The following is a 26,469-nucleotide window of genomic DNA, read 5'->3' on the forward strand; positions in this document are numbered from 1 at the left end:
TGTCCTGGGTTATTTTTCTTGTGATCTAATAAGTATCAAATAATTTTCACTAGAACATTGGGTCCTCAAAGTGTGGTCCCTGAACCATTAACATCACCTGGAACTGCAAATGATGGCCCCCATCCCAGGGCTGGGCTGAATCAAACTCCAGGGCTGGGCTCCAGCAAGCTCTGTTTTCACAAGCCCTGTAGGTGATTCTGATGCAGGCTAGAATTGAGAATCCCACAGGGAATGCACAGCCCACGTCCTCATCTCTAATCAAGTGATTCTTGCAGATTATGTGTCTAGTGTTCAGAATATGGAGCAGTGCATCAAAGATAAATGTCAGAATAAAATAACACAGTTGCTCAATGAAGCAACATTACTTTATACTGATTAATAAAGCACTAGCTTCCTTCCTTGTTTATTTTAAAGTTTTCTAAATGAGTAAGGCCCTTTTGGGAAATGAAAATGCTTACACTGAAGGGGACTTACATAGCATAGATGTAACCCTCCTTGCAAATTCTAAGACTGAAAATAAGGAGGATATTGTGACAGACTCCTTAGATACCTCTTTTTCTTTCTTTTCTTTTCTTTTTTTTTTTTTTTTTTTTTAAGAGATAGGTTCTTACTATGCTGCCCTGGCTGGAGTGCAGTGGCTTTCATAGGTGCAATCACAGCTCACTGTAGCCTGGAACTCCTGGGCTCAAGTGATCCTCCTGCCTCAGCCTCCTAAGTAGTTGGGACTACCAATGCATGCCACCATACTCAGCCTTAGATACCCCCTGTATCCTGGAACTCACTCCTTATAAGAGACACTGAATGTGGAAGTCTTCGCAGATATTAAGGGCACTGCCCAGTTCCTGTCTTGGAATTATTGGGCCAACAACAGAAAGGCTGCTCCTGAGGCCCCAGATCATCCCTGCTATCAACTTCAGAGGGTGAACAGCTGCCCTTCTATAGGTCAGGAGGCCCACATTCTTCTAAAAGACATGATCTCTGTCCCCTGCTGACCCTGGATGATCCCCCCAGATTTGTTTCTGTCAGCGCCCCCACTCCCGGACCTTGCATTCCACACGAGCTCCAGGGATGACCACGGAACTCCTGAGGAGCTAGGTCTGAGTCAGGGATGATGGAGAGCTCACTCCCTGTCTCTGACTTCAGCCTCTGCTCATGCAGCCCCAGATACATTAGTTCTGAGCAGCCACAGTTAAGTGCCTGCCAGATTCAAAGTTCCTCCTACAACTGAGTCTCTGACACATGAACCTCAGCCCAACACATGTGCATGCTATTGGTTTTGCAAACCTAGTACATTTTATTTCAGTAATTTCCAGCATTCTATCCACTCAAGTTCTCTTCAGATACTGATTCCATCAGCCAGCATGTCCTTCCCACATTTTTATTACATCTAACAACTTGATCACAGTGGCAGTCATGTCTGCAACCAATCCAAATACCAACAGGACTTAGGACTAAGGATTGGAGACGGAGACCACGGCTCCCACCGGAAGCCCACCCTATAAGCAATACAGATGCCCTGATATAAGCCCTAGGAGCCTGTCTCCTCCACTAACAGGCCTCATTTGCAGACATGATGTGACTGACTGTGCTCCGCCTCCACTAGGCTGTGAGCTCCAGGCAGCCCTGCTGACCACTGTGCACCCAGCACTTAGCTAAGGGCTGGCACAGAGCAGATGCTTTGGAAATGTATTTGCAAGAAAGGGAGCAGCCAGATAAAAGAAGAGAGGCAGACTTAAAGGAAATAAAAATACCAAAGAAGAAAAAATTACTGTAAGGAAGGAAACCCAACAGAAAAGAAAATATAAAGAGTTAATATGCAGTTATAATTATCGCATGTTAATGAGCCCATCTAACTGTCATCCAACGCAGAATGCTCTGAGGCTTCCACAGGATGCCGGGCAAGACAAGGGATTTGCTGCAATTCAGGTCCCCTATGAAGACACCATTCCCTGACTTTTCTGTCTAGCAAACCTGCAAAAACCAATATAGTCATGTGAATTATACCTCAATGAAAAAACAATCCAGCTAGGCTGAGCATGGCAATTCACGCCTATTATCCCAGCACTTTGGGAAGCTGAGGTAGGAGGGATAATTTGAGCCCAGGAGTCTGAGACCAGCCTGGGCAACATAGAGAGACCCCACCTCTATTAAAAAAAAAAAAAAAATTAGCCAGGCATGGTGGTGTGTGCCTGTGGTCCCAGCTACTCAGGGGTCTGAGGCGAGAGGATCACTTGAGCCTGGGAGGTCAAAGCTGCAGTGAGCCATGATCATGATACTGCACTCCAACATGGGTAACAAAGCAAGACTATCTCTCAAAAAAAACCCAAGATCAATTCATCTAAAAGACTTAGGAGTTTCCGTTGGTGTGTCTTGTTCACAGTGAAGTTTTGCTAGCTTGGCCCCTCTCGGTTTTGCCAAAACATCCATCTGGAATCTACTGCAGTAGCATCCAGTGCCATCAATCGCACAGGAGTGTGTATTTTTGGAGGACTTTCACATCTCATGACATGACGAGAGGGAGGTGGGCCCTGCCTCTTTCCTTCCTGTCCCAGGGCATCTTTCGTGTGCTCCAATTCCTTGATGTCTGCGGCAGGAAAGTCAGTGACTAAGCTCCTAAGTTTTCTAGGTACCTTGGGAGGTGCAGTTCCTCTGGGCTGTGATACCTGAGCTAATTTAGAGTGAGCTCTTTTTTTTTTTGAGACAGAGTCTCACTGTCGCCCAGGCTGGAGTGCAGTGGTGCGATCTCAGCTACTGTAACCTCCTCTGCCTCCCGGGTTCAAGCAATTCTCCTGCCTCAGCCTCCTGAGTAGCTGAGACTACAGGTGTGTGCCACCACGCCCAGCTAATTTTTTTCTGTATTTTTAGTAGAGACAGGGTTTCACCGTGTTAGCCAGGATGGTGTCGATCTCTTGACCTCATGATCCACCCGCCTCGGCCTCCCAAAGTGCTGGGATTACAGGTGTGAGCCACCATGCCTGGCCGAGTGAGCTCTTTCTAAAGCCAGCCCATCCCCTCTTAACTACACGGGCTCTGCTTGCCCAGCTGGGGCAGTTTCATGCCCCATGAGTCCCATGCAAAAGGACCACCTCGCTGCTGCCCTGGGAGACTGTAAGGCCCTGTTTTTGTTTATTTGTTTGTTTTGAGACAGTCTCGCTCTGTCACCCAGGCTGGAGTGCAATGGCGCGATCTTGGCTCACTGCAACCTCCACTTCCCAGGTTCAAGTGATTCTCCTGCCTCAGCCTCCCGAGTAGCTGGGATTACAGGCATGCGCCACCACATCTGACCAATTTTTGTATTTTTAGTAGAGGCAGGGTTTCACCATGTTGGTCAGGCTGGTCTCAAACTCCTGACCTCGTGATCCTCCCACCTCAGCCTCCCAAAGTGCTGGGATTACAGGAGTGAGCCACCACGCCTGGCCGGCCCTGTTGTTATAATTAGCTTTTTTCTGGGTTTCCTTTGGGGAGAAGGGGCAGAGGGAAATTCCAATCGATCCTACAGGGGTGATTAAGGCCAAGGAGCCCAACAGTTTTGTGAGCTTCAGGTCTTCTATGCCTCAGTTTTCCTCATGTATGAAACAGGGTATTAATGAAATCTACCTCATAGAGCTGTTGGGTTACATCCAGGTACACACCTGTAGTCCCAGCTACTCAGAAGAACTGAGGCAGGAGGATGGCTTGAGGCCAGCAGTTTGAGATTAGACTGGGCAACACAGCAAGACCAAGTCTCTAAAAAATTAAAGTAATTTTAAAAAGAAAAGCACTTACAACTGCCCAACACCGAGGCAATGCTCAGTCATGGTTAGGTGCTGCCAGCAGTGACTGGGCTCTCCAAGCGTCTTCCTTCAGGCCGCAGTGCCATTTCTTGATCAGGGTTCATGGATAATTTTACATTTCTGAGACCTCCTGTTTGTGCCCTCTGGCCTTTCAACATGCTTCCCCTTTGCATTCTTCCTTAGGCTGCTGTCCCCAGAATGCTACCTTGGAGCCTCCTTCCCTTTCAGAGTCTCGGAAAGCCACATCTTGGACTGTCCCTGTCCTAGAATCTGCTTCCCTGAAGTCAGGTAAACATCTGGCTCTGACCAGGACACCCACGCTTGGCTTCCTACAAATCCTGCTGCAGGCCATCCTCCTGTTGACTTGACATCCTGCTGAAGGGCAGATGCTGCTTGCCCAGAATCAAGAAACATGAGTTTGCTTCTCTTCAACTAGGACCCCCTTGCCAGAAAGAACTGGGCCCAAAGGCAGGAGCACCAGTCTTCAGTTTCTTTGTCCTCCTGAGAGAAAGCGTTCTGCCACACAGGAATGACCAACCAGATGACTGCTCTCGGTTGAGCAGGACTTTAAACAATGCAGCACCTCCCGTCAACTGGAGACACCACTCAAGTTGCTCTTATGCTGAAGTGTGTATCTGCCTGCCTCTTAAATGACACCCTGTATCACAGGTGGAACCGACCTACCAACCTGGCGAAGTTACCTGCCTGAGGCCCTCGGATGGACTGGACCTGAGAGCTCTTATGCCCATGACCCTTCAGGTCCTGTGCTCTGGATGTTAATCATACACAGCTTTGAACAAAATAATAATGATCCTTAGGAGGACTGGCACTCCATTAAGAACCCTCACTATCTAAACACAAGTACACAATACAACTACACTCCTATTGATTCATTTTGTCCTCACAGCCCAGGCAGAAAGGCCTCAAAGGCTCCAATGAGAAACAGCCCTGGAGAAGGGCAGTGGCTTGCCCAAGTTTGTTCAGTTGTCAGTTGCAGATGGGGGCAAAGCCTAGCTAAACACAAAGCCCACAGCTCCGGACTTGCTGCCACTGAAGGGGCATATACCCCAAAGAATTTGAAAGCAGGGACTCAGATATTTGCTCACTATGTTCATGTAGCATTACTCACAATGGCCAAAAAGTGGAAGCAACCCAAGTGTCTGTTGATGGATGAATGGGTAAACAGAATGTGGTCTATCCATCCACACAGTGGAGCACTATTCAGCCTTAAAAGGGAAGGGAATTCCAACCCTTGCTACAACATGGATGAAACTTGAAGACATCAGGCTAAGAAAAAAGCGATATAAGCCAGTCACAAAAAAATACTACATGATTCCACATACATGAAGTACCCAGAGTAGTCACATTCACGGAGACAGGAAATAGACTGGTGGGTGCCAAGGGCTGGGAGAGGGTGAAGGGGAGTTAGTGTTTAACAATGCAGAGCTTCAGTTTGGGAAGATGAACGAGTTCTGTGGATGGATGGTGGTGACGGCTGCAAAAGAGTGTGAATGTACTTGATGCTACCTGACGGAGCACTTAAAAATGGTTAAGATGGTAAATTTTGTTACATGTATGTAACCACAATGAAAAAAGGAGGAAGGAAGCATCTGTCATGATGGCAGAGCCAATGACACACCTGTAATTTTCCCTTGCCTGATCTTCTGCACCTTGTAGTGAATGGAGGTTCCCACCATCAGGTAGATGTCATAGGCCGGGTTCAGAAGGATGTTCTCCAAAATCAGCAGCCTGACTTCTGCAGGGCGTACATTCTTGGCATGACGAAAAGGCAGACAAAGTGAGGTGTGGACAGGGAATGGGGAAGTGGCGGTGTGAGCAAGAGAAAGAGATGTTTTAAACATGGGAATAGGGAAGTTAAGAGGAAAGAAACAAAATATCATTCCCAAATCCTCACTTTCAGACTCCAGAGGTCCCAGGGGAGCTCCATAAGTATAGCAGGCACCCAGAAAAAGGGCATTACCCAGACTGAGCCCTCACACTGACTGCCCATTGTGCATGGTTTATCTCTATGTGAAACAATGATTAAACTGGAGTAAAAGAGGAAAGCCAGGGTGAACTCTAGGGATGCTATGGCCACCGGGAGCTCAAGTTCTCTCCGCACAAAAGCCCAAGGTCCATGGAACTTGAGAAGCCCCAGGACAACATAAAAAGCAGGAGAGGCATGTGCTGTGATGAGCCCTTGGCTGCTATTCCTTGGCCCCTTCCCCTGCTCACCTTTCACCCCCCAACCTGTGACCTCCTGCCTCCTCAGGAAAACCTGTGGGCAACTTCGCAACGGGAGAAAGATCACTAGGTGCCCTGTCTAGTGCACCCTTAGGTGTACTGGATTCTCCAGAGGCCTGCACCTTTCATTGTCTTTGGCCTGTTTGATGGCACTGTACGTCGTAGAAAAGTGACAACAAAGCAAACGATTCTTGTCCACAGAAATGCAAAAACATTTCCTCTGGTGGAGGCGCAGCTGACTGCCCTCCTATGGGTGTGGGCATTCTGCATTTTTCTGAGTTCAGTTCAGCATGCCTGGTGTCCTGTGGCAAGTCTTTGGATTCTCCTTTAAGCCTGCTGTCACAACTAACAGGTTTCCTCACTTAACAACTAGTTAATATCTTCAGTGAGTTCGAAACAGACAAGTGTATTGGGCACCACCATGGGCCGGGCTCTGTGGCGGATGCTTTCCAGCAGGCAGGCAGGGAGGGCCACTGAATGTCTGTGGGCAGGACAGCAATCTGCCTTTCCAGCTTAGCAGTGTGGCTGTACCCCATCCCAGCCTGGGCCCTATATAGGAGCAAACTGTCTCCAAGTACTACCTGCAGAGTCCTACGGGATTAGCCCCTATAACAGGGCATGTCCCCATGTTTCTAAAACCTTCCAGGACTCCCAGATGCAGCAAACCCACTACAGAGAGTGAATCAGAAGAGGATTTCTCTGTCTGCCACTTTACAAAATTAAATGGCAGGCCAAGTACCACAGTGTTCCTGCCTGTGCTCCAGACACTAGGCAAACAAAAATATCTCAGGGTTGCAGCTCAAAACGAGGCACTGGTTGGGTGGACATCAGTCCACACGAACAGGGAAGGAACCAGGATGTTGGATAGACCCACTCCTCACTCTCCTTTCCTCTGGCATACCCCCACTACCCTGACAATGGGATGCTGGTGAGGCCAGGAAGACATGGGATTAGCTGGGGCAGGGGGTTGAGGAGATCTACACATGGGATCCCTGGGCCACAAGTCTCAGGGATCCAATGGGGGCCCAAGGAGAGACAGCATAGAAGACACCCAGGAGCCCTGGGTTTTGTCAAAGCCCCAAGTGCTTGGGAGCATCCCTATACCAGCACGGTGGGGGCACCAGTTGGAAACAGGCAAGTTACTGGGAACCTCCTGCTCTTGGACCTCCCCAGAAACTGAGAATGGGCAAATGCTATGCACCCCTAGAGATGCTTTCTGGGGCCTCAACCACCTTTCTTTATAAGCTGAGGCTCAAACAAACCAAATCAAACACATAAAAATATGAACCCACATCCTGAAATCATGGGACAGCATCTCACTTCCACTATTCAGCGTGTCTATGGGGGTGAGCAGGTACCGTCAGCCTGATTCCACCCCAGGAAGCCCATTGCCCCCCAGCGCCCCAGGCCCACCTTGTAGACAGCCTCCTGGATTCGAGCCTTGAGCTTGGAGCTCCCGGTCTTCATCCCAGACACCAGGATGGTGTCTCCTTGCTTGGCAGCCTTCTCCATCTCTGAGATGTAAGAAGGAGGGATGTACGTAGACTCCAAGAAAGTGAGGATTCTGGAAAAGGAGCATGTTGTCAAAGTTCGTTGATCAAACCCCAACATAAGATTCGTCAGAATCTACCACAGCATTCCCTATCAGCACCTCCTACTGGGGCTGACGCTGAAACAAGGGGTGTCCCCCTAGTCAGGGCTGGGATTGCCTACAGACATGTCCCTGAAGCTTCCTACATCAGAACTGCCAAAGCCCTTGTGAAAAATGAAGATTCTTGGCCCCTGGCCCAGGCTTGTTCTCCAAGATGCCTGGGAATCTGCATTTTATCCACATGCACACGTGATGTAAATACTGACATGCGAGACCAGCTGCTGAGTCCACATGGGAACAGTGTGGCTCGGGAGATGAGGCAGCAGGCCCAAGAGCACAGCCCAGTCACAGCGGGGCCAGCAGCACCCTCACCTCCCCGAGGCTGCCTGTTCCTGTCCCACCTCCCTGGCTTAGTGTCCAGCTCTGGGGAACGATTCTCCATGACGGGTTCCCTAGCCCTGGGGACCGGACGGCATCACGTCTCACTCTTCCTGCGTCCCAGCTTGGGGAGATGTCGGGGACGTGGTGGAGCCTGAAGTGTGGGCTGCTGGGCAGGCTGACTCCAGGGATCCTTTCCATGCAGCCTCCCACTTCAGCCTGCATTTACAAACGAGCCCACTGTTCTCCTGCACAAGAGCAATCTGCCGATGCTGGGCCGCACTGTGATTTATTTCCTCGTCCGGTTACTCTAGGTGTCACATGTCAAATTGCAAATCCAGGACAATCCAGCTCCAACCCGCCTTGGCATCTGGGATTTCTGTCAGCATTTGGCTCAGGTGCAGAGCTAGCTGCCTGGAAGCTCAAGGGGCCTGATGTGGCAGGGAATGGGGTGTTGTCAGAAGGGGACAGGGAACAGCATCCCCTCAACATCCAGCGTGTGCCAGGCCCAGAGAGGGGCCCTGAGCAGATCAACCTGCTGAGCTGTACAGTGGCCCTCAGAGGCAGGCACGGGATCCCCTCCAGCTCTGTTTCCCAGGGCAGGAGGCTGACGCTCAGGTGGGTAAAATTCCCTGGCTAAGGCCACGGGCAGGAAGCAACAAAGCCAGGACTGGAATCCAGGTCTCTGATTCTCCGGCCCATGGTCATGGTTTTACAAAACACCAGAAACCGCAGAGCTGGTCTAGAAGACTCTGTCTCCACAAGGGCAACTCAGCTCGCAAAGGCGTCAGGACATGAGGATGTCTGCCTGGAGGTGCTGTGAGCTGAGCCCTGGAGAAGGTTGTGATAGAGGAACCACCACATCCCCAACATCCCCTACGGCCCAGAGCAGGACTTTAATGGCATAATGAAAGACCAGACAGTAAACTCCCCGACAAAGGACTTATAATTATAAAGGGGTGAGAAGGCGCAGAGGCAAGTGGAAGAATGGAGTCTCACTTCTGTGATATTCCTGCAAAAGACACAACGTTCAGACCCTGGCCGTGAGGGAACAGCAGACAAACCCAAAACAAGGGCTACTCTACAGATAACTAGACTGTCCTCTTCATAAGCGTTGCGGTGTCCAAAGTCAAAGCCCAGGAGACAGTCCCAGGCTGACAGAGACTAAGAGAAACAGGACACTTGTGGCAGGTGACTTGGGGCTGGGATCTTTATTTTTGCTGAAAAGGATAAAGCTGGGACAAATGACCAAACTTGAGTAAGGTCTGAAGACAGCCGGCATCAGTGTTCGTTTCCTAGTGCCATGACTGCATGGTGGCTGGGCAGGACAATGTCCCTGACGGTCGTAAAGCACATGAAAATCATCAGGGTGATGGGACATGAGGCCGGCAGCCGGCTCTCAGGTGAATGAGGGAGACCACTTTTTGGACTACACTGGCAGATTTTCTATAGGCCTAAAATTGCTGCAAAAGGAGACTCAAAAGACTCAAAAACAACTTTAAAAAAGGGACCATGCTTTTTAAAAATCACATAGCAAATCATGAGGAAGGCGGCACAACCAGGAATACAAGCTCAGACCTGGGAACTGCACCAGCACCGGTAGAGGACCCGCGTGGCTCTGCTCCTGCCCTGTCCCACATGTGGCAGCGCAGTGAGCCATTGACAGGAGGCTTGTGCATCTCAGGAACTGAACTGCTCATTTTCTGACTACAAGTAAATGGCTCTGGGGCCCGTGGCTCCCACATGAGAGTGCAGATCCATGGATCTGAGTTCAGACTCCAGCTCTGCCCTCCCCAAGCTCAGACAAGCAGCTCGGCCTCTCCAAGTCTCAGCCTCTATGACTACTCGATGGAGAGCACAGTGGTAGGCAAGCTCGCGTGGCTGCCAGGAGGATGACACAGGTCAAGACGCTTAAGGTGTCCGCCTCACAACAGGTCTTACTATACTACCGTATGGGCAACTCAGCCTGTTCCACCTGAGACCAGCCAGCACAGCTGGCCTGTGCCCCAGCCAAAACCTGGCTGCCCTTTAACTGGCCCCCCAGAAGTGCAGCCTGGGGCCACCCATACTTTCCCTGTGCCCCGAGACAGCCGTGCATGTCTCATTTCTCCAGCTGGACATCCCAAGCCTCTGACAGCTTCTCACAGGACACTCTCTGTGGGCTGCAGAAGCAGCCAGGCTCCCACACAATGGTGTGAGTGGACCCCATTCCTTAACTGGATACTCGGAATGTTGCAGGCATCCTAGGAGTCTCCCAGCCTCCTCAATGACCCAGATGAAAGCCCCCCGCTGGTGAGGAGCTCACAGATGTCCCCCTTTCCCCTTCCCTTCAAAGGGGCCAGGCCAGGCCCGGCAGAGGCGCCCCTTACCGCAGTGCATTGTGGGAGTCTGAGAACCTGTCCGCCTCGGAGTCCTTCACAATTGTCCACTCGAAGACCAGTCCAGCCAGAGTGCTGAAGGTGTTCCCTGTAAGAGCAGATGGGAGAGGCAGACAGATATGGAGTTAATTCCCCAGGGCGGAGGGAGGCGTGATGGGAGCTTCTGCCCCATGCAGGAACCACGCTCCACATCACCACCCACCAGGCAGGTGGGTGGTGCACATAGTCAGGAGAGGAAACTGAGGCTGAAAGGAATGAAGACACTTACTCATGGTCATGTGACCACCAGGGGGCGAGGCCAGGATTTGAACCTAGGGCTGTCCGATGAAAGTTTGTGCTCTTCCTGCTGTGACTCCCTGCCCTTGACTGCAGGACCAGCTCAGTGCAGTGCATAACACTGCCGCCCTGCATGTCTGTGAGCGGTTTACAATTTAGGCGGCTGCTCGGAAACCTGGGCCATTCATTCCTGCTCACCACTTCCTGGGAGTAAACTCCTCTCCCTCCCTGTGCAGGGGAGAGGACCAGGGTGGAGGGGCATTACCCAAACTATCTAGTGTCACATGACTCTTGTCTCTTCACCTTGACTGTGAGACCCCTGAGGTCCTGGGGTAGGTAGGGGGCAAGAAGAGCCAGGCCCAGCCAGGCTTGGCTCTTATGTGCTGGCTTGCTGCCTGGGAGCCTTCTGATCTGTCCTTTCCAATCAAGAAACAGATGCCACATGCAAGTCTAGTTCTCACCTTCTCTTGAAAGGATGAAGATCCACCCACCTGGGCCTCATTCCCTCTGAGGGCCAGAAGCTGCTCGCCCTCTCTAGAAGGGGCCATGCCACACTCCCTACCAGCACCTGATGCTCCATGCCTGTTCCACATCCCTCATCCACACTCCCCTCCTGACCAGCTCCCAATACAAGGGATCTGGTGGCCAAGAAAAGCTGTTTCTACAGTGCAAAGGGCAAGGTATTTAGAGTCGGATGGGCCTGGGGTCCTGCTTCTCTTCACCCCGATCCCTGGCCCCGCGAGGTCTCAAAGATCGCATGAAATAGTGCTTAGCAGAAGCTCCAGAAAACTCTGCTGTCTTCGCCTTACTTCTCAGGGCATCTTTTATGAAAAGAGGCATCTTCTTACAGTTCCCTGGGTGTCTTTCCGTCAATGTGAGCAACTGATCAGAGGAAGACAACCCCCATCTGTGATGTACATACATGCGGGAAGAATTTTTCTTAGAGATCCACAGCAGGATTTTGAGCAAATGAAAAGTCTATGGTTTCCCGAAAATTAATCTGTCTTCCTAACATCCAGGGCATTAGGTGAGGATGGTGGATATGAAAATCCACACCAGCAAAGCACATCAGCTGTAAGACATGAGTCCTCTAGTTCAACCCCTGGATGCTTCGTCCCCATTGGATGAGGGCTTGAGACCCTTCCCGCATACCCCAGGGATGAGGAGCTCATCACCCAGCACAGCCTATTCCTCTGTTCAACAGCTCTGACTGTGAGAACCTTCTTCTGCACACTGAGCTGAAACGGGGTGCATATGGAGTACTGCTGGCCCCAATTCCGCTGTCAGGGGGCAGAGCCCAGCAGGTTGGCTTAGCAGTGTGCTCAGTGAGGGGAGCCTGGGCTCCAATTCCACCTTCTGGGGGAAGAGCCCAGCAGGCCGGCTTTGCAGTACGCTCGGTGAGGGGAGCTTGGGCCCAAATTCCTGCCTTCCAGAGTCAGAGCCCAGCAGGCCAGCCTTACAGTGTGCTCAGTGAGGGAAGCATGGAGTCCCTACAATAGTGTGACCCAGTAACCAGAAATGCAAGACTGCAGACCACTAGGCAGGCCACTCCCTTAACACAAATACATGCCAACACCCCAAGAGTCCTGAACAGCTACCCTGGGGCTTCCACCCAGCTCAGCTCCAAGCACAGCTTTTCTCTTCTGTAAAATGGGGATGAAAATACCAACGCATGGGGTTGGTGGGAAGATCAAATTGAGAAAGCACCCCCGTGACATGTCCAGTGTTCACAACGGTCCGCCTATGGACAAGGGGATGGAGGTGGGGGAGGCCCTGCTAAGGGGCTCTTAGCAAGGAAAACGGTGGGAGAGAATCATGCCTGCAGACACTTCAGGGCTGCACGTGGAGCTCTGTTTTTCATCATCTTTGCTCCCCCTAGTCTCTGCTGGAAGTCCACCACATTCAAATGTGGAAGAAGAGTTGAATGTGTGGTAATTTCAAGGGCAAAAAGTGTCCTTAGGCTTCTGTAAGTTACCTGCTCCAGCAGGTGCACACACAGGACCGAGTGCAGGATTTGCAGGGTTCTGTGCAGATGAGAACACAGGGACCCTCGTTCATGCATGGGCCTGCCAGCTGCTGGCCACTGGCTTTCTCTCCCGCCAGCTGCTGGCAACATGGCCAGACCCAGCTGCGTGGGCTCTGGGGATGTCAAGGCAGGCATCTGCCTTTCCAGGGCCTGCTGCAGGTGGGCACCCCTAAGGGTAGCAAGGGGGAAGGGAAAGCTCTCAATAAATCTGTGCCCAAAGTTTTGCTTTTTCCACTCTAAAAGAAGCTATCAGGGCCGGGCGCGGTGGCTCACACTTGTAATCCCAGCACTTTGGGAGGCTGAGGCGGGCGGATCACGAGGTCAGGAGATCGAGACCACGGTGAAACCCCGTCTCTACTAAAAATACAAAAAAAAATTAGCCAGATGTGGTGGCGGGCGCCTGTAGTCCCAGCTACTCAGAGAGGCTGAGGCAGGAGAATGGCGTGAACCCAGGAGGCGGAGCTTGCAGTGAGCCGAGATTGCGCCACTGCACTCCAGCCTGGGCGACAGAGCAAGACTCCGTCTCAAAAAAAAAATAAAATAAAATAAAAAAAATAAAAATAAAAGAAGCTATCAGTACCTACTATGTGCAACAGAGCCCTTGACCTTGAAGGCTCACAGCCAAGTTTAGATATTAACCAGGAAAGCCAGGGGTCGTCTCCAGAGGATCCACCTCCCCTGTTCTGCAGGAGGGCTGAAGGAAAATGTTAGGCAATTCAACCTAGCAAACATTTACCCAATGCCAGCCGGGCCCAAAGTCCAGTGTCAGGCACAGAAGAGTCCAGAAGAATGAACTGATTTCAGTTATGTCTTCCTAGTGCTGACCTTGACAAGCCACAGTAGAAAATGCCTTGTATCCCAGGGCAGGGGGCACTGCAGAGCTGAGGGACATCGAAGGGAAGAACAAGTCCCACCTTGGGCAGCCAAGGAGGGCTCTCTGGAGGAGGGGACACCCGAGAGGCAATGCCAGAGGAAGCGTAGCTTCTGAAAGCAGAGTTCAGGAGGGGAACGTGCTCCAGGCAGAAGAGACGGGATAAGGAAAGGCGAGGAGGGGGCATCTTTGGAGACCCTGAGCTAGTCCAGTTCTGCTGATGCAAGAGGCACGGGTGGGCCAGGAAATAGCTGTGAAAACCTCTGCTTAAAGTTTTGCTTTTTCCACTCAAAAAGAAGCTATTAGTACCTACTATGTGCAACAGACAGAGCCCTGTCTGGAGGCGGGCACTCTGCAGGTGGCTTCTGGCCAAAAAGGCAGATCCCAGCCATGTGGAGAGGGCCCCCAATGCCCAGGAAAATGCAGCAGTAGGAGACAGGCAGTGCGTCCAGCGGGAGACAGCTCAGGCGACAGAGTCGGACATCCTGGATCCCAGCCCCTGCTCAGCCACCCATGAGCTGTGTGACCGTGGGCAAATTACTGAAGCTCTCTCAGTCTCAGCTTCCTCATCTATATAGTGGGCATCAGACCATTTATAAGCACAATAAGACATTGTACTTACTAAGGGGACAACATACTGCCTGGCACCCATGGGCAGCCAGGGTGCCACTGTTCGTTGAGCAATTCTCTTTCTTGACATTCATCAATACAGATAAGGCACATCATTTCTGGGACTGCCAGCCCCTCAAAGGTTCTAAGGGTCAAGTTCATCTTCACAGAGGAGACTCTGATCAGAAAAGAGGTCACAGGCTCAGAAAAAAAGGCAAAAGAAATGATGAAGGTACTCATTCAAGTATTGTGGGGCGAGGAGGACCAAGTAGAAAGCATGATGTGGGCAAGGAGGGAAGTTATCCATTTCCTTACTGCAAAGGTGGGGCCTTGACATGGGCTACTGATGAATGATCCAGTCTGTGGAGACCAGATGACGTCCTACTCTGGAACTGGCTGCAGGGGCCATCAACCCTCCAGGAGAGGGGGGACTGTGAGAGGAAACCATCCACGGCCGCTGGGCACCATCCTGGCATAACAGTGGCCTGGGAAGGCCAAGGCAGGCACCTCCCCAATCCTGACATCCCCACTACCTGCCTGGGGAGAATGGATACACATTCAAGAAAAAGTGACACAAAGGGGGTTTAACTAGAACCACAAGGATGAGCAATAGCAAGTGCTGGCCAGGACGTGGAGATCATGGCACCTTCACACACTGCCCCCAGGAATCTGAAACAGGCTGGAGTGCAATGGTGCCATCTCGGCTCACTGCAGCCTCCGCCTCCTGGGCTCAAGCGATTTTCCTGCCTCAGCCTCCTGAGTAACTGGGACTATAGGTGTGCGCCACCACGCCTGGCTTATTTTTCTATTTTTAGTAGAGACAGGGTTTCACCATGTTGGCCAGGCTGGTCTCGAATTCCTGACCTCAAGTGATCTGCCCGCCTCGGCCTCCCAAAGTGCTGGAATTACAGGCATGAGCCACTGCACCCAGCCTGTATTTCCTTCTTTTTGTGGCTAAATAATATTCCATTGCAGGGGTCGACTGCGTTTTGTTTTTCCACTCATTTGTTGATGGGCTCTTGGGTTGTTTTCACATTTGGCAGTTATGAATAATGCTGTTATGAGCATTTACATGTGGACATGTATTTTCCGGTCTCTTGGGTAGGAGTGGAATTGCCAGGGCATAGGATAACTCTGTGTTTAACTGTTTGGGAGCTGCCAGGTACTTCTTTCCCTATAGCAACCCTGGTGCCTGGACAATGCCCAGTTTGTACAAAGTGCTCAGAGAAACACCCCCTGGCTTACTGAGTATTCACACAAGACTGAACACTGTACATATTTCTCACTAAATCCTTATGGTCCCCAGGACAAGCAACACTATCTCAATCTCACAGGTCAGAAGGCAGTGTCAGAGGTTAAGGACCTCATCTGATGAATGGGTAAGTGGGGAAGAAAGGGTCTGCTAGTGCTCTAAACAGTAGTTTGGCCCCCCAGGGACATTTGGCCATGTCTGGGCCATTTTTGATTGTCATGGCTTGGGAGACACTACTAACATCTAGTAGGTAGAGGCCTGGGATACTGCTGAACATCCTATAATGCACTGACAGCCCGCATCACAAAGAATTATTCAACCCCAAATGTCAATCAATACTATCTAGGCTAAGAAATCCTGATCCAGAAATTTTTTTTCAGAAACAGGAGCTAGAGTTGTCAGAAAAGGTTTCAAAGACAAGGTGAGCCTTGGTTTGGACTTAGTTTTGGGGCAGATCATCTGAAAGGCATCTTTTGCCTGATTTTTATTTTCTCTGACAAGAATTTTAACCTACAAAGTTTCCCTTACTGGCTGGGTGCGGTGGCTCATGCGTGTAATCCCAGCACTTTGGGAGGCTGAGACAGGTGGATCACCTGAGGTCAGGAGTCCGAGACCAGCCTGGCCAACTTGGTGAAAACCATTTCCACTAAAAATTAAAAAAAATAAAAAATAAAAAAATAAAATTAGCTGGGCGTGGTGGCAGGCACCTATAATCCCAGCTACTCGGGAGGCTGAGGCAGGAGAATCGCTTGAACTCGGGAGGCAGAGGTTGCAGTAAGCCAAGATCGTGTCACTGCACTCCGGCCCGAGCAACGAGAGCAAGACTCTGTCTCAAAAAAAAAAAAAAAAAAAAGTTTCCCTTACTTCCTTTAAGAGATCACCTAGAAGAATTCCAGCCTGGAAACAAGCCCATATTTGACTCTGGCAAGGTGAAGATGTGAGGTCAGTGCCCTGGGACAGCAGCATAAATGTGACCTGACCCACACACACGCTCTGAGATCTGGATCAGGAAGCCACCACCGGCCCTAAGAGCCACAGCAGGGAGCCTCTCCCTGCCTCCCATCGCTGCCAAGAATGCTAGCTTCCCCAAGATGTGCTGCACCAAGGACCAGCACTATGACAGGCAGGGTCTGGCTCCAGGGTCACAGAGCCACAGCTCTGAGCACACAGGCCCCGCTGCAGGGGTTCCTGAGTGCCAGGAGTGACCATGATTCTACACCACTGAGGGCTTGAGACCTACCTCAGAGGTGGTTTCTGCCTCTTCAGCATCTCCCCCAGCCCCAACTTCACCTGCCTGACCAGAGCTGCCCTCTAGGGACCTGCAGGGTTGGATGCCAGAGGAGTGGGGAACGCAGAGAGGCCAGGGTCATGGTGGGGGGATGATCTAGCATGGGCTGCAAAGGACAAACAGGCAGGGGACGTCCTCACCTTCGGAGTCCAGGGCCTGGATCTTCAGCTCCAGGGGGGAGTCCTCCAGGTAGAGCTCGCGGGTGGTAGAGACGATCTGGATGTCATGGATGAGGTCCACAATGGCATCACAGCGCAGGACCTGGCCTGTGGCTGGAGGAACCCCAGGGAGGGGTCAGCACCAAAGACAGTCCCCGCCCCTGGCTCCACTTCCAAGCCTTGCAGGCTTACACTGTGGCAAAGACCACAGTGACCACCAGCTTCACCCTCAGAAGCCAAGCAGTTGCCTTGCACACAGCCCCACTGAAAGTTAACAGGGACTACCAGAAAGGAAGGGCTGTGGGGGCCTTGTCACCACCCATTCTGGCTTTTCCAGCAGGGCACCAGCATTTAAAGCTGTGGGCAAGGAAAACTTAGTTTCGTTCAGGGTGTAACCATTCAGTGAAGTGACAAGGGTTATAGTATAGTATGACGAGTGCCCATCCCAAAGACGAGAGCCCTGTCCCTTCACTGAGATTAGGGATTACGCTGGTGGTTTTTGGTTTTCACATATGCTGGTGTTTTTATAAAAGACTGTCAACTAAGTACAGAAGGGGCTGGTGGGCACACCCAGAGATTTTTTTACTTGCTCCATAAATAAGGTATGTAAATGGCATTACCTGGGGAGCCCTCAAATGTAAGGATAGCAGCAAGAGATACAAAATTGTTCTGACCATTCTCGAGGTATCATATAAAAATACTTGTGCACTTTAGTGTGGTTCTCTTGCACAGCAGTACAGTCCCATGTATCAAAAGCCTTAAAAGTATTCAAGGTTGGCCAGGCATGGTGGCTCACGTCTGTAATCCCAGCACTTTGGGAGGCCAAGGCAGGTGGATCACTTGAGGTCAGGAGTTCAAGACCAGCCTGGCCAACACGATGAAACCCCATCTTTATTAAAAATACAAGAAAAATTAGTCAGGCATGGTGGCACATGCCTATAATTCCAGCTACTTGGGAGGCTGAGGCAGAAGAATTACTTGAACCCGGGAGGCAGAGGTTGCAGTGAGCCAAGATCACACCACTGCACTCCAGCCTGGGTAACAGAGCGAGACTCCATCTCTAAAAATATTCAAGGCTGTGGCCCAGAAAAACTGGGAATTTATCTTAAGAAATAATGTAAAAGAACTCTAATTTGTTCTCCATATAAAAACATTTATTTTTATATGTAACACTGAAACAAACATCTGAAAACACTCTAAATGCCCAATACAAGGGAATGTTTATAGGACAACCTCCTATTAAGAATATTATTTGGGCCAGGTGTGGTAGCTCACACATGTAATCCCGCCACTGTGGGAGGCCAAGGCAGAAGGGCTGCTTGAGCCCAGGAGTTTGAAACCAGCCTGGACAACATAGGGAGACCCCCAACTCGCCACAAAAAATTTTACAAATTAGCTGGGCATGGTGACATGCACCTGTGGTCCCAGCTATTAAATACTTGAGAGGCTGAGGCAGGAGGATTGCTTGAGTCCAGGAGGTTATGGCTGCAGTGAGCAGTGTTGGAGCAACTGCACTTCAGTCTGGGTGACAGAGTAAGACACCGTCTCAAAACAGCAACAAAAAAAAGAGAATATTATTCAGCATTAAAAATCATTGTATGGGCCAGGTGCGGTGGCTCGTGCCTGTAATCCCAACACTTTGGGAGGCTGAGGTGGGCGGATCATGAGGTCAGGAGTTGGAGACCAGCCTGGCCAACTTGGTGAAACTCGTCTCTGCTGAAAATATAAAAATTAGCCGGGTATGGTGGCGCATGCCTGTAGTCCCAACTACTCAGGAGGCTGAGGCAGGAGGATCACTTGAACCCGGGAGGCAGAGGTTGCAGCAAGCCAAGATCGCGCCACTGCACTCCAACCTGGGCGACACAGCAAGACTCTGTCTCAAAAAAAAAAAATCATTGTATGGTAAAATGGAACATGTCCTATAACCTAAGTAGGGAAAAGCATGATAGAAAATTATATTGTTGTTGTCAAACTACTTTACAACTAATATAATAAATTAGATATGAGGAAGGAAAAGGAGTGATTTCATAGATTAGGACAACTGTCATAGTAATGAGTTGATACCCATTAAGAGTTATTTAGGTAACAATAATTTAGAGATTTAGCAAGCCAGCCTCCACAAAAAGGAACATGGTACAAAGTGCTGGCACAAGTCCTGGGATGGGTGTTGCCTGCTGGGTGCCTGTCTCCTGCCTGGGTGTCCTACCACCCAACAAGAGAAAGCCTTGCCATGGGCTCAGGTAGCCTCTGGGACCCTGGGTCTCAGTGGGCGTTTCCCTGTCTCTGGCTCCCACCGGGGATCACACACAGCACTCAGCCCTTACTGATGTCACACACAGCACTCAGCCCTTACTGATGTCCTCTGCGAAGATGATGCTGGTGAGGCGGGCAGGCTGGGTCAGGCGGGCCTGCACCACCGCCTTCTGGGAGCACTGCTGCTCGTCCAGGCCCAGAGGCTCGATGCTGGCCACCTCCGGCCGGGTGGACAACCTGCAGTGGAAGAAGACACCATTTACTCTCTGGAGCTGCACTGCAAGGCACAGTGGGGTCCAGACAACAGGCTGTGGCTCCCGTCTAGGGCACAGTCCTGGACCCAAAGACAGAAGTGAGGTGGGCCGCCTAACACCAGCTTCAAACCCAGAGGAGACGTGGGGCCCTGCCAAGGCCTCTCCAGTTAAGACCTCCACAAGCTGAGGGCTCCGGGCCTGTGCACACAGTCCCCGTGGAGTAAATCAAACAGGAGACCTCACACCTGGAAATGACCTCAAGGTTCAACAGATGGCCACTGTCCAAGACTCCTGCAGATGTGGGAGTTGTTCAGTACCAGCAAGAAAGCTGCTCAAGGGATCCCATGAGGGACACGTTGCACAGGGAGGGGTACAGGCAGGCATCTCGACCGACCTCTAGCCCAGGCCTGGCACACAGCAGGCTCCAGGCAACAGCTTCCAACCCCAACGGGTTTCACTAACCCTGGGGATCACTACTTGTAATGATAACCATGACCATGAGCTCCCAGTGCCTGCGGAGTGGATATGATAGCCACAGTGGGGAGACAGACAGATAAACACATCCACAAATGAGCCCAGACGTCTGTGAGCCAATTTCCCTGGGGAGGATAACAGGAGGAAGGATAACAGGAATGTGTGGGGAAAGCTATCTGCTGTCAGCGCCTCAGTTTCTCATCCATGGCCCAGGATAACTGCCCCAGGCCCAGGTGAGAAGGGGACGAGAGGCAGAGCACAGCAGACTCCACACTGAGCATGCCCAGCTAGCACGTGCTGTCTACAGACAGGCACTCAGGCCTAGTGTACAGGGCCTCCAAAAGAATGCCACGCAGGACCTGGGGTGAAGCAGGGCCATGGGAAGCGGCCAGCCATGCTGCCCTCAGAGAGCTTATAGTGTGACCAAGACCCCAGGAGGGGCTACTAAGCCATGCCTGGTGCTTGTCTCTCGGGGCCGCACCCGGCACAGCACCAGACATACAGCAGACACTCCAGGGTCTCTGCATCCTCCCTAACTTTGCCTAAACTCACTGGAACATCCACAGCCGCGAGTATTCTGAAGGAGACTTGTCAGAAACTGCCTGGTGTCAAAAAGCAATGGTGCGTGGCCAGGTGCAGTGGCTCATGCCTGTAATCTCAGCACTTTGGAAGGCCGAGGTGGGCAGATCACCAGAGGTCAGGAGTTCGAGACCAGCCTGGCCAACTTGGTAAAACCCCGTATCTACTAAAAATACAAAAAATTAACCAGGCTTGGGCCGGGCGCGGTGGCTCACGCCTGTAATCCCAGCACTTTGGGAGGCCGAGGTGGGCGGATCACGAGGTCAGGAGATCGAGACCACGGTGAAACCCCATCTCCACTAAAAATACAAAAAATTAGCCGGGCGTGGTGGCGGGCGCCTGTAGTCCCAGCTACTCGGGAGGCTGAGGCAGGAGAATGGCGTGAACCCGGGAGGCGGAGCTTGCAGTGAGCCGAGATTGCGCCACTGCGCTCCAGCCTGGGCAACAGAGCGAGACTGCGTCTAAAAAAAAAAAAAAAGAAAAGAAAAAAACAAATTAACCAGGCTTGGTGGTGGGTGCCTGTAATCCCAGCTACTCGGGAGGCTGAGGCAGGAGAATGGCTTGAACCCGGGAGGCAGAGGCTGCAGCGAGCCAAGATTGAGCCATTGCATTCCAGACTGGGCAACAGAGTGAGACTCCGTCTCAAAAAAAAAAAAAAAAAAAAGGCAATGGTGTGGAACACACCCAGACAGATGTCCCACCTTCTGGCTGGATGCCAAGTGTCTTCCCTGGGCCAAGCTGGCACAAGGCCCCTTCTAACACACCTGAGCATGCCGACCACTCCGACATCACCTGGCCACAGTGGGCTGCAGCAGGAGGCCTGCAAATGGACCTTGGAAGTTCACGGAAAATGAGCCGCACCCATCAGTGAAGGAAAGCAATCTACACCCCGGAGGAAGTGTCTATGGCCCCTTGTGGATTTCTTCCAGGAAAATAGCACGGCAGAGTCGAGGAACACAGCAAAGCAGGCACAAGCACACACAGGAGACAAGAAGCAGGTGCCTGTGAACCCGGCCCACGCCCACTGGAAACACTCCATCCAACCATCCAACTGCTGACAGCCCTAGGGCCCTATGGTGTTTTTCGAAGGGCTTTAAACTTCCCACACACAAGCACACAAAAGAGAGTGTGGAAACAAAGACAAATTAGAAAATTCACACGGGGCAGTAGAGGCTAAGGAAACTCAACAAATCCTGGGTCCTAGATTCGATCTGGGGGCAGAAAAAGGAGCCTGTACTTTCTACTGAATTTTGCCATAAACCTAAAACTGCTTTAAAAAAAAAGTCTACTCTGCCAGGTGCAGTGGCTCATGCTTCTAATCCTAACACTTTGGGAGGTTGAGGTGGGAGGATCATTTGAGCCCAAAAGTTCGAGACCAGGCTGGGCAACAAAGTGAGACTCCATCTCTACAAAAAACATTTTTTTAAATTAGCCAGTTATGGTGGTGTGCACCTGTGGTCCCAGCTACATGGGAGGATCTCTTGAGCCAAGGAGTTCAAGGCTGCAGTGAGTTATGATTGTGTCACTGCACTCTGCCTGAGTGACAGAATGAGGCCCCATCTCAAGCAAACAAACAAGTAGAATAAATGAATAAATATAAAGAATAAAGAAAATAAAGTCTATGGGGGGGGGAAGAGAATTCATCATTTCCCACTCCTGCCTTTAAAAACACTGTGGTATATATCATTCAATGGCCCCTGGGAACTGGGATCTGGGGTCCTGGTCTGGCCTGTAATCCCACACCCTCTCCTAGCCTCTGTCTCCTCAACAAAATAGAGACAACCACTCTTTTCTTGCTTCATAACAGCAGTGTATTAATCTCAGACACAGGCCCAATAAATGCAAACAGAGCTCTTCCTATCCAAGTAAAAGAAGCCTGAAATTCTCCTTGCAAAACTCCCCAAGCTCTTCCCTGGGCTGCCACTGAGATGCCCAGACAGCCTGCAGAGCCCAGCTGCAGTCACCATACCTTTCATGTCCATGTTGCAGGACTACATTAAGGACCCATACAAGCCTGAGATAGCCCTGCACAACAGATGTGTAACACAGGCCATGTTTTCATTTTCCATCAAAAACAAGTAACCAGTGAGATTAATTTTTAATAAACCTTGTTTTTTAAAGCAGTTTGAGGTACATAGCAAAACTGAATGGAAAGTACAGATTTCCCATACACGCCCTGCCCCATGCATACATAACACTTCCTTCAACATCCCCACCTGAGTGGTGCATTGGTTACAATGGAGGAGCCTGTGGTGACCTCACAATCACTCAGAACAACTGCAGCTGACATGAGGGTGCACAGTAGGCATCCCATGTCCTGTAAGTTTGGACAAATGGATAACAACCCACACCTGCCATGGCAGTATCCTTCAGAACAGCACCACTGCCCTAAAAGTCCTCTACACTCTGCCTATTCCTCCCTGTTTTTAAATCCCTACTAAAAAGTCATATTTTAAAGAAAATATGTGATTTACCCCAACACATCCTAAATATCATGCTTCTGACACGTAGTACTGGCTGCATTTGCAGAGCTCACAGTCACACGTCTTAGTCTGTTGGGGCTGCCATGACAAACATCACAAACAGGGTTTTTCCAACAACAGAAATTTATTGCTCACAGTTCTGGAGGCTGGCAGTCCAAGATCAGCTGGCATACTGGGTGTCTGGTGAGGGCCCACTTTCTGGGTCATGCCTGCTGTCTTCCCACTGTTGTCACATGGCAGAAGGGGCAAGGGAGCTCTCTGGGGCCTTTTGTATAAGGGCACTAATCCCAACCATGAGGGCCCCACCCCCATGACCCCATCACCTCCCAAAGGTGCCACCTCAAATGCCATCGCCTTGGGGATGAGGTATCAACGAGTCTGGGGGGACACAGACATTCATTCACATGGTGAGTGGTTCCAATGCTGGCCTGGCTCTGAGGCCTGGTCTCCTGGTGGAGGGCCGTGCAGGCCCAGGGCTCTCATGTCCTGGGGTCTCTGTGGACACCTCCGACCCCTGCCCAGGCTCTACTTGAGAGGCAGCGGGTGCTGAGTGCTCGTGACCTTCTTAAGAAAGTCCCTCCTCTCAGTACTCAGGGCTGACGACAGAGCCTGGGGGAGAGAGAAAGTGGCTTGGCCTGGCCTGGGAAGGCTTGCCTCAGCCATCTAAGGCGGCTCCCACCCCTCAGGCCCCAGGGCCTGGGGCTTGATCCCTGCATCCCCTCTTCAGCTGGCTGAACTCTGTGCAGCAGGAGTGAGATTCCGTCCTCCCAGGGCTTCCTCAACAAACAGACCGGGCCACGTCCGGCCTCTGCAGATCCCCACTCCCCTGGGGCCTGCTCTCTCTGGGTCAGGACCCACATCAGAAGCAGGGGCAGCCCATCCCAACACCTCCCGGAGGCTGCAGGCAGCTCAGCCTGGTTTTCCTGTGACCAGTGTGAGTGTTCCTTTCAGTTATCTGACTTCCTTCCCGGGCATTCTGAGCCCACCCATTGCTTTGGGCATGTCTTTAAGGGGCACAAAAGAACCACAATAGCCACCAATTCCGTCCTCATCTGTAAGGCAGGGCCCCCACCCACCCTGCCTTCCTCACAGGGGTGTGTAATGCTGGATGAAAAAGCACAACAGAAAGTGTCTGCCAGAGAATTACAGAGGGAAAGGTTTTCACCAAACTCAGAGAAGGTGGAAGTGGAAATGGTGGGGGCAGTAAGGAGGAATTCACTTTTATCCAGAAGGTTTTATTTCTTTAAAAAAAGATTGGAAACCAATATAGGTTGTTACACTGGCTAATTCTGATAGTAGGAATATTGGTATTCATTATATTATTATTTCTTTTCTGTGTTATTCTAACTTCTAAACGAAAATATCTTCCCCCTAATGTTAGTTGTAACTTAGAGAACTACTGCTATGTCTTCATCTTATAGATCAGTAAACTGAGGCTTAGGAAAACGGGACTGGTTTAAGGCCACGGAGGCCAGGCTAGGACACAGGGGTTCCAAGCCCAAAAGCAGGATGCTTTCTGCTATCGGGGCCACGCAGAAGCGCCCTCCCTCCTAAGGGCTGTCTCTGCACCTCACAGCTTTCTAGGATGGGCCTTAGAAAAACCCTATAGGTGTCCCTATTCAGGTTGGCTCTTTCCCAGGCTGGAAATGAAAGAGCTGGCCAGTAATGTGCAAGTCGGGAATGTTTCTGTTTCCAGGATCTGGGGAGAGAAGAATTACATCTACATGGAGGGAGGGTGGGTAATTCCACACAGACACGTTAGTTGATCAAACCAACCCAGGCAAAGAGAGACAGGGAGTGCAGGAGGAGCTAAGAGAGGTGAGGGCAGGCAGGAACAGCTCGTTTCTGGAGAGCACTGAGATATCCAAGGACTGTTTTTAATTAAAAGTGTGCTGGTGGAGTGTGAGGATTAACTTTACATGTTAACTTGACTGAGCCACAGAGTGACCAGATATTTGGTCAAACATCAATCTGGTCATTTCTCTGAGGGTGTTTTTGGGTAAGATTAGCATTTGAATCTGTGGCCTGGGTAAAGTAGATACCCCCTAATGTGGGTGGGCCTCATCCAATCAGGTAACAGCCTGAACAGAACAAAAGCCTGAGCAAGGAGAATTCCCGCTTTGGGCCTCGCAGTCATGGAGTGGGGATGTCAGTGTCCCTGCCTTCAGACTCGAGCTGAAACACAGGCTCTTCTGGGTCTTGAGCCTGCTGGCCTTCAGACTAAAACTAAACCATCAGCTCTCCTGAGATTCCAGCTGAATGCAGCTCTTAGGACTTGTCAGCCTCCATAATCATGTAAGCCAATCCCTTATACTAAACCTCTCATATACATATGAGGGGTGTGTGTGTATAAGATATATATATATAGGCTATATATATAGCCTATTGAATATATGCATATGAGCTATATATATATATGATATATATGTCCTATTGGTTCTGTTTCTTCAGAAAACCCTGACTAATCAGGGAGGATATAAGAAATGAGAAGGGCAACTGAGGAAAAAGAAGGGTACCATGTATCAGGCCCAGAGCTAAACACTTCTATTTATCACTGAATCCTCCACCAGCCCTATATGGGAAAACCAAACTGAGGCTCAGAGAGGTTAAGTAATTTGCTCAAAGCCACACAGCTGTCAGCAGCAGGGCCAGCTATCACAGCTAGGCCTGGGTGACTCCAGATCAGATACCTCTCCCATTCCAGGAGCATTTTCCTCAGGATATGACACACCCACCACCAGTTTAGATGATGCACAGATGAGCTATTTTTTAACAGACTCATTATGCATTTTAACTATTACATATTCATTTAAGTGTTTTAGGAAAAACATATACCAAACTCATGAGCTCATAAATGTTAATACAAAAGATAATGTCTATGTTTTTTAAAAAGTGAGTCATTTTGAAGGAAATGTTCAGTAAATTCTAGTATAGGTAGTATATAAAAGCAGCAACATTTTAATCGTGGCAATGAAGTGACTGCAGTCCCCACCACCCACTACTGAGGCACACCTTGGGGAAGCGTGGGTCCAGGGAAGAGGGGAACCGAGCCCTGCAATACCAGCAATGCCTTCCCTCTGGTACGGAGTCTGATATAAGCTGCCATTCTCCAATTTCTGGGAGCACAGGGGCAGGGCAATGTCCTACACTGATATCAGGAACTCTAAACACCAGACAGGCCTCTCCCTGGCTGGCTGGGACCCACCGTGAGGAACAGAGGAACTGCTGGAAGAGGCACATGGCTACAACAGCTCACACAGTCCTTGACTGGTACAGGCTCTGGGCCACTGGTGGCCCATGCAGCCGCTCAACCCATACTCAAAACCGGGTCTGGAGACACAGCACTCAAGGACACACAGGGCCTCACTAAGCAGAAAAGGCAGGGTCTGCACATAGGGCTCACTGGCTGAGATGCCAACACTTTCATCTGCCACCCACTGAAGCTGGGTCAGCCCGCTCATAGCCCAATTCACTTGGATTCCACATCAGGTTTGGCCAAAGAAACAGAGACCAGTGACTTTTCTGCGGAAAAGCCCTCCCCTGCCCATCCAGTCTAAACGAATAGCCACTCCTCTAAAAGGA

The 26,469-nt window shown here is 50.7% G+C and overlaps 1 protein-coding gene across 1 annotated transcript in view; it reads right to left on the reverse strand.

The window, feature by feature from the left end:
• The window catches only part of NUP210 (nucleoporin 210), a 106,131-nt gene that overhangs the window by 65,747 nt on the left and 13,915 nt on the right, over nt 1-26,469 (reverse strand). Inside the window, exons 2-6 of the mRNA XM_032149776.2 lie at nt 19,198-19,334; nt 16,827-16,958; nt 10,356-10,452; nt 7,431-7,581; nt 5,413-5,545 (exon numbers count right to left, since the gene is read on the reverse strand). Of these exons, the coding sequence (XP_032005667.1) occupies nt 5,413-5,545; nt 7,431-7,581; nt 10,356-10,452; nt 16,827-16,958; nt 19,198-19,334 (650 nt within the window). The remainder of the gene's footprint in view (nt 1-5,412; nt 5,546-7,430; nt 7,582-10,355; nt 10,453-16,826; nt 16,959-19,197; nt 19,335-26,469) is intronic.

The sequence above is a fragment of the Hylobates moloch genome, unplaced genomic scaffold (genome assembly GCF_009828535.3).
Source record: "Hylobates moloch isolate HMO894 unplaced genomic scaffold, HMol_V3 SCAFFOLD_4, whole genome shotgun sequence".
Taxonomy (NCBI): domain Eukaryota; kingdom Metazoa; phylum Chordata; class Mammalia; order Primates; family Hylobatidae; genus Hylobates; species Hylobates moloch.